The sequence below is a fragment of the Kryptolebias marmoratus genome, linkage group LG22 (genome assembly GCF_001649575.2).
Source record: "Kryptolebias marmoratus isolate JLee-2015 linkage group LG22, ASM164957v2, whole genome shotgun sequence".
NCBI classification, from domain to species: domain Eukaryota; kingdom Metazoa; phylum Chordata; class Actinopteri; order Cyprinodontiformes; family Rivulidae; genus Kryptolebias; species Kryptolebias marmoratus.
This window is the reverse complement of record NC_051451.1, coordinates 18,505,966-18,514,747: the sequence shown is the minus strand read 5'-3', so window position 1 is coordinate 18,514,747 and position 8,782 is coordinate 18,505,966. Positions and strand designations below refer to the sequence as shown.

General features: G+C 35.4%; 1 protein-coding gene across 3 annotated transcripts in view; it reads left to right on the top strand.

Moving 5' to 3' along the window:
• grid1a (glutamate receptor, ionotropic, delta 1a) overlaps nt 1-8,782 on the top strand; it is a 221,555-nt gene that overhangs the window by 127,278 nt on the left and 85,495 nt on the right. For all 3 annotated transcript variants that reach the window (XM_017433071.3, XM_025009280.2, XM_017433081.3), the window contains one exon: nt 5,230-5,514. In XM_017433071.3, coding sequence (XP_017288560.1) covers nt 5,230-5,514 — 285 coding nt within the window. The remainder of the gene's footprint in view (nt 1-5,229; nt 5,515-8,782) is intronic.

Below are 8,782 nucleotides of genomic sequence, written 5' to 3'. Positions count from 1 at the left end.
ATCATCAAAATTAAACGAAATAAACATTTGAAATATGAGTTTGTATGTAATGTATGAATATAATATACAAGTTTCACTTTTTAAATGGAATTACTGAAATCAATCTACTTTTTCATGATATTCTAATTTTATGACCAGCACCTGTAGGACATCTTAGTTATTGTCACTTCTCTCATAAGCAAAAATTAAGGGCAGAAGTGGGATTTTAATGTGGTATTTATAGTTTAGATTAATTCATAAGCATTTAACAAACTCCTAGCCTACTAGGACCAAATCTTCTTGCCCTGGCCCAAAACGTTACCCACCAACCTTACTAGACAAAGGTGTTTGATTGTTGATTAGTTTAAAAAAAAAAGCGTCATGAGTCATTAAATGATTTATTCTAAGAAAAACCATGAACTTTAAACCTAACCAAGTCATTTTGATTGGCAAAACTGAGACACTAAAAGCATAAATTGTAAAAGGAAATTCTAAAAATAAAAGGTAACCCCCAAGACATGAATCACAAGCCCTGTTTAAACCCCCCATTAATGCTCCAATGTCTGTTTTTTGCCTGTACTGAACCACCTGCTGCCACGTTCTCCTGGTGCAGAACACAATTTCAGCACACGTATTTTGTGATACAGGATTAAGCATAATTAAAAAAGAAAAAAAAATTATCAGTCTGTTAGATAAATTAATGTTTTCCCCAAGAACAAGAATTCTTAATCTAAGTCCAATTAACACTAAAGAATAAAACTTACCTTGTCTCAGTAATTACAACAAATAACTTTGTGCTTATCCTTAAAATAATACAGTACTATAACAAAGTCAGTTATTCCCTTGATTAATATAAAGCATATGATAAAGTCTGAATCATCTATTACAAGTTTTCTGTATAAAATCAGTTATTGGCAGAAATACTGGTGCTGACATCACTGCAACATTTAACTTGGTGTTTACTTCCCCAAATGCCAGGATTTTCCTCTGAGTCAGAACAAACTAAATAAGACTGTCTTATTTAGACTGTGAAATCTCTGAGACAAACCCCAATTTATGCAATATTCAATACAGCAGTTGTTTGGTGGTTTGTTTTATTCCTTTTTATTACATTGGTAAAATGAGAGCAAGACACTGATGACATCCAATTTTCATGGGAAAACAGACTGCATAGCAAAATGCTGTGAAGACTTTTGTCAGCCTAGTGTCTTAATGATGATTTTTTCTTCTCTCTTGGCCATCTGCATGTAACTAAACTGCTCTGATGATGCATGGACTTGTTAAGAAAAATGCTTTGTGTGCTTGCTGATCAGCTTTGATCCACATGTCAGATGTCATTTACAACAGTTTCGTCTTGCTTATTCTCTTCCAATCCCTTTTCTGCTTTGGCCACTACATTCACCCACAGAAGGGGAAAAAATGCTTGATTTCAAATGTGGTAGTGATTCTTTTGTGGGTTTAGGTATTTACTGATTATAAATATTAGAAAAAAAGTTACATATGCTAACCACTGGACAGCCATAGCAAAGATTTAATTAAAAAAAACAAGCCTTGGCTCTGTTACCTCATAGCCTTTTTAAAAACCCATCTATACTTCAGTTTAAGACTCACAGCTTCATCAGATCAGTCTAAATGAAAGTGCATTAAGTAAAAGGGTGATTTTAGGATACTTTGTGTGCATTACTGCAAAAGAAGCATTTCTCCCCCCAAGATGCATGTATAAGATTGTTTTTAAATGTGATGTCTGATAGCAAGCAGAGAATGAATGATGGCCTTTGTCCACTCAGGGATCTAAGACTCATTATTCCACTATTATCATTCTTGCCAAAGACTGTGTAGAACTTTTTTTTGTCCATTGGCTGTTTGAGAAATGTATAAGGAGCCTGGGGTGTCCATTATAAAGCCAAAATGACTGCAGATGCACTTCAGCCACAGTCTGCTAAAGGAAGGTGAGGGATGCGAGGAACGGCTAGAGCTTCTAAAAAGAGAACCAAGCTTTCTATAACAGCCTATTATCCATTTATGAAAATTAAGAATTCAGTTATAGAGTCACATTTTAGACGCTCAAAATCAAACTTGAAAAATTAGATTTCAAATATTGATGTAATACTGTGACGTCACTTTGATACACCTGTACTCATAGTACAAAGTACTGAAGATACTGCAAGCTGTCAATAATACTGATTTCAATTAATTCACAGTATGCCATACCACAAATTGGTTCTAGGTATTTTGTTTGCACTTTACCTGCATCAAGGCTTACTGTTGCCAAGTAGAGGCACTTATTCATTTGATTTTAGCCAAAAATTTAGTTTAATTTAAAAATGGGACCTATCAGTGTTAATTGTCAGATAAAATTTAAATTCAGTTCTTGAACCAGAATGACTGTGTTGCTACAGCAGCTGTGAGAACGTATTTTGTTGGACCCCGAAACGCTTCTATTTTAACATGACTCTGTGCTTGTATATTAAAATGAATCTGCACTGAAAATCGACCTCACAACAGAAAGTAAAATATAGAAATGAATTTCTATTCCATGTCACTCAATCGTCAGTATCATCTTGGCATAACATTCAAAATTCAGCCAGTGGCTTGTCTGTGAACCTTTTGAGACAGAGGCATCAATTGCACACTTAAAATTTCTGTTAAATAAAAACTGAATTTAAAAACATCTGTAGAAAAAATATCTGATTTGAAATGTAAAAAAAAAACTAAAAAAAAATTGTGGATTTTTAAATTAGCTTGTTTCTGTTTGTAATTTTTTGCTTTTTTGTAAAATTAATAAATCATGAATGTTCCAGATTCAAACCTAATTTACATGATTTCAAAAGTAGCATTGATGGTATGTTTGAGATGGAATTTGAATCCAACTAATATCATATCAGACTGTGTAAAGTTTATCGCGAGTTGGCTGCATCTAAGGAAACTTGTTGAAAGGGAACCAGAAACTCCCAGGAACAGACTGTCTCTGTTTTCAGTGCATAATGTTTCACTAGTTTTATTGTTGCCAACTGACACATTTCGACTTTGTATGAGAGTTGAAGCATCGAACAGATTTGTATTATTGTCAGTCACATCCCTTTTTACTGAGCAGAGTGCTTGTATTTAATGCTGCGTTGCTGGAAATTAGCCCCCTTGCACATCTTGAGGTACATGAATGTCTGTTTTTCTTTTTTTTATGCACATAAAAACCAGAACAAAGCTTCTGTTTTGGAGACCAACATTGTATTTCTTGCTCATTTCTGGGAGTGCATACAAAATTCTACAATTATTTTTTTCATTTTTTTAAAAGCATTTGTTTTCCTTTTTTATTGATGTCTTTGTCTTGTTATACTTTGACTAAAAAAGCAAAAGTGTATGTCCTATACCTGGGATTTCCTCTGGCTCCTGTTTAGGTTTCCTGTTCTTTCTAGACTCGTGATTTACGGAACCTTAATGTAGTCTTGTGCTTGCAGTCAGCAGATGAAATTGTCATTTGTCACATTAAGAGTCCGTCATGTTGGCCATACATTCTCACACCCATGCACCCCCCCCATATACACACACATTCTTTAGTAATGCTGCCATCACAACACCCACCTTGTCCTGCAATATAAATTCCTTTTCCCCTTTTGACCCCTGCATTTTAAACCTCTCATTTCATTTCTACATGAAACCCCTTTTACTCACCATCCACCGTGCTTTGTCTTCAATTACTTCTTCGCATATTTATTTTATGATTGGAAAAACTGACATCATAATAGCTCACTTATGTTTATCGTATGTCTGAGTTATTACAATGTTTTCTCTCAGTGGGTGACACAAAACCATGTGGCTTTATTGTGTTAAATTTTACAGACTTTAAAGTAGACTTTATAAAAAAAAAAGGCTGCATCGTGAAATAAAATCGGAGCATTTAATTGCTGCTATGCCCAATTCACAGGCCTGTTTTATGCAGGAAAAATAAAAGCCCTTCTGTGTAAGAAATAGTGGGTAGAATTTTAAAGGCAGTCTTGACCATCTCCTGTCCCATGCTAAATGCAAACTTTGGACAATTCCTGCAGTGGGCTATTATGTGGCTCATAACAAAGATAGAGGTTAAAATTACATGCAAATTGACTTTTTATTTAAAACAGTTTGCCGTTGGATTCCTATCCCTTTTCCTTTTCTGGTTATTGACTTTGTATGGGTTTTGAATGTTATACTGAATAAGAAAAGATGGAAATATATTTGCATTATAGTTTGCAGACAAAATAAGTAGTAGAGGTTAAGATTTTAGGGCCCAAAACTCTCCTTTTAAGATATTTGAAAAGAATATGAATTACCTCAGTAATATTGATTTAGTTATTTGAAACACAAGTTGGGCAAAACATAGTATAAGTTTTGGTTGTACAGGGGTAATTTATTAGCATTAATATTTAGTTGTTAGTAAATGTGAAAAGCATAAACTAGTTGGTCCAATCCCTGCTACCTTAAGTCTAGCAGCTATCATTAAAAATTTAACATCATTTTGACAGAACAGCCCTTCATGCCATTTTCAAATTTATGTTGATGTCTTTTTAGGCTTAAAAGGTATTTGGCATTTTAAATCCTACCAGACATGTTGACATGCTTGAAAAGGATTTATAAATAAGAATGTGGGGATTGGAAGGGCCCACCATAGACATTACAAGCATGTGTCTGTGGTCTTAATCCCTGTCTGTTCACTAATTTTCACCATGAAAATAAGAGTAAATGTCACAAGAGAGTGTATTTAGTTCAGATTCTAGTGAGACATCCCGTTGGTCATCTTTGTTTTGTTTCACACTAAAATGTTTTTTTTTTTTCCCTCCCACTCTCTCTGTTTCATTCTGCTTTACCCAACAGTCAATATATATTTTTTAAACCCCTCTGATTCATCTACTGTCTTCTAGAGATTCTTGTCTGAAAGAAAATAAATTATCTTTAAACAGCTATCTCGCCTTTGTTTATGGACAAGGATTAGATGATGCCTCCCACTGAATACCTCATCTGCACACATTATAGGCTACATCTTCAGTTTCAACCCTCTTTACCTTCTGTAATTTGTTTCCCACCTGCAGACTCTGATGTAATCCTAAGAATCAGCTTTTTTTTAATACACCATCTTAGAATCTTTTAGACCTGAAAAGTTTGTTTGTTGTTTTTAAATCCGCTGTAGAACTCAATAACTTTTCAATATCTCCTGCATTTTTCTGTATATTCCCCATTTCGTTCACGCTCTTTCTGCGTTTTTTTCTTTCTCCTGTCCAGCATGTGAGTTAATGAACCAGGGGATTCTTGCTCTGGTTACATCCACGGGCTGTGCAGCCGCAAGTGCCCTGCAGTCTCTGACGGATGCAATGCACATCCCGCACCTCTTCATCCAAAGAAATGGGGATGGCACACCCCGGACCGCCTGCCAGCTCAACCCTAGCCCAGACGGAGAGAGCTACACGTTGGCTGCCCGTCCACCAGTTCGGATCAACGACGTCCTGCTTACCCTCATCTCTGAGCTGCACTGGCAGAAGTTCATCATCTTTTATGAGAGCGACTATGGTGAGTAGAGAGAAACGACTAGCTGATTGCTAAATGTATCTGATAGACATTACATTTGTATGCAAGATGATCTCAGCACTTCCATTTAGATGTAAATGCTCTAAAACCATCTTGGTTGTCAGGGGAGATCAGGCCTCTGCTGAAGTGAACGCATATTATTGCTGAGAATTCATATGCTCAGAAAACATTAAGTGGGAACGAAGATGAAAGAAAACACCCCCACACAGACACACACACCATAAAAAAATCAAAGTTAAGTGGAAATTGTAAGGAAAAATAAGATCTTGTTGCTGCATCTACTATTAGCCTCTTCATGATGAGATGAGTCTGAGCGTAATTGGCTCATTTGAGGCACCCTCCTTCTGTGAGGGTCCATCCCGACGGTACTAAATCTATTCTTAGATCTTTTCCACTTCTGTTGTTATTTCTCCTATGACGTCGCTTGGGAACAAACCTTTCTTGACCCACATCTGGCTGGAGGCACTGTGGATCAAGAAATTATTGGCTAAGCAAAACGACGTAGAGAGTAAATATCACTGCATTGCCATTCCTCAGATGAGTTTTTGCCTCTTCTGGCTAATCTTTTTACTCTTTGGATGAGTGTAATCTGGAAGAGAGTATAAATCTGATTTACTTTTCTTTTTTTTCTTTTAACAACTTTAAAAACATCTGAGTTACAGTTGATACTGTGTGTAGTAAAGCAGCCCCCCACCAGCCTTAGTTCCTTTTTATTAATATTATTATGTTAAAGATTGTTAGGAAAATTGAAAATGAATTAAATTTAAACCAAAGTTTGAACCTGCATGGCATGTCTCCTCATATTAATGTTGATAACATGCAGCTTCGTAGTTACAGACTTCTGTCCTTGGAATTGTTTCTGACATTGGTGCTCTTTGTAGAAAGTGCATTCTCAGCATTGGACTGAATCGATTAAAAACTCCACCGTGGAAAGAGCACCTGTCTATCTGCAGACCATTCTGACAAGCTCTTTTGCTGTCTAGCTTTTTTTTTATTCTTTCTGTTTCTAACTACTATGCCCCCCCCCCNCTGTTCTGGTATAGATTTTTTTTTACCCTGCTTTTAGTCTGTGCCTAACAATCTTATTACACAGTTTTTTCTTCCATCTGATAAGCTGTCTACCACATCAGCTCTTTGTGTGTGTGTGTGTGTGTGTGCATGTGTGGGTTCTGACTACATATACGTCTATTGGTCTGATGGACTAATTAACTGTCTGTCCTGCTAGTTAGCTGTGTGTCCATCTTGCCATCCATAGATCAATATACCTGTCTGCATTCTTTTAGTCATTTTTATTCTGTTGGAAACCACTCCAGTTCTTGGAATCATGTCTGGACATCAGATAACTAAATCCAGCATAGATTGTATTGTAACCTAAATTGACAGTTTTATCTGTAGAAATGCTGAAAATGCTCTAGTGTTTTTCCTTTTTCATTGGTTTATTTAGTTTTGATTTGAAACTTTAAAATGGGCCAAATCAACTTGATATTTGCTTTGATAAGACTTAGCCTTTGAATGATTGTATCTTGACTGCAATGGTTTTCATTTAAAAACTATAATACTATTTAAGCTTCTGAATATATTTTCCCTTAATAAACTATAGAGATGATTGTTGACAGCAAGTGTGAAATGTGCAGCTAATGAGAAAGCACCTTTGACTTAAATGTCACCAATCGTAACAACATGCTGCAACATTTCCAACAGGCTTGTATTAAAAAAACAGCATTTAAATCTATCTTTTATAAATAAATGCCAAAGTAGAGGCTTCAGACCAGAGAACATTAAGTGATATTATTGTGACTGTGTCCACTACTTTTGTAGAAACAACAGTTTGCAGCATGTCTGAATGTGTGTCACAACTCTGTAGATTTAGCTTGTCTCAACAGCTTCTGCCCTTCACTAACCTGGAACTGATTTTATCTTAAACCTCTGCAGTAAGTTATCTGAGCTGACCTCAGACACAATGTAGTACTCTACATCTAAAACTGTAGCTTTACATGAGCCACTGTTTTAACAAATATCCTTGTCTACCCGCTGATGCCACTGAGATCTATGGTTTTGTTGCACTATTTAACATTGCATTATTTTGATTAAGGAATGTGGCAGCAATTTTGGCTCCTCACCCCATGTTTGCCTTAATGCAGTAATACAGTGACCTACATCACTGTTTAAAGTAAAAAAGTACTGCCTGAATTGTCTAGCTTTTCCTCCTTAGACTTAAATTTGTCAAGTACTCTTAGTTTATACATAGTTTAATTTATAAAGAGAGACATGTTAAATCAATTTTTAAAGACTTAGTTATTTATTTGGTTTGATACTGCCAGGACATGTCAGCGTGTATAGAAATGCCATTTAACTATTACAGTTAAAGTATATTTTTAACTATACAATGATGTGCAATGCTGGGGAATTTCCTGCCTTATTTTTCTCATCTTTAATCAGATTTACTGATGACAAGCCACCATGCTTATCTACTGTGGAAGCATTAGAGCATTCAGTTTGTGTATCTCTAGCCAACATACAAATGTCTACAGGAAAGATTCTCAGTGAGATTTAAAAATCATCTTGCCACTTTTATTTTTCTGCGTCTCATATTTGCATCGGACCAAAACGAGCAGACTGTCAGAACTGAAATAACCCCTAAAAAGCAGACATCTAATTAGAAGTATGGCGGCTTTCTGAGGGTATCATCTTGTGTGTAAGAAGGGCATGATTTTTTGAATGATAGAATTTTAAATTAAATGTCATTTGGGCTTCTTGTCAGTTTGTGGTTTGTGCATTAGTCTATAAGAAACCCTAAGATGATCAAAAGCAGTACAGCTTTTCCATATAAACCTCCATTTTGAACTGCTGGTCTTTGCACAAACACATTTCCCAAATACCACCCTTTCTCATATGTATTTACCTGCTACATTTACTTTTGAATGGTGCAAGAAAAAACTAGGTTTCAAATTAGGAGCATACAAGGTGAGACAGGTGCTGGTCATAAAATTAGAATATCATGAAAAAGTAGATTGATTTCAGTAATTCCATTTAAAAAGTGAAACTTGTATATTATAGTCATACATTACATACAAACTCCTATATTTCAAATGTTTATTACGTTTTATTTTGATGATTACAAATGACAACAAATGAAAATCTCAAATTCATCATATCAGAAAATTAGAATATTACTGAAGACCAATAAAAACAAAGGATTTATAGAAATGTTGGCCAACTGAAAAGTATGAACATGAAAAGTATGAGCATG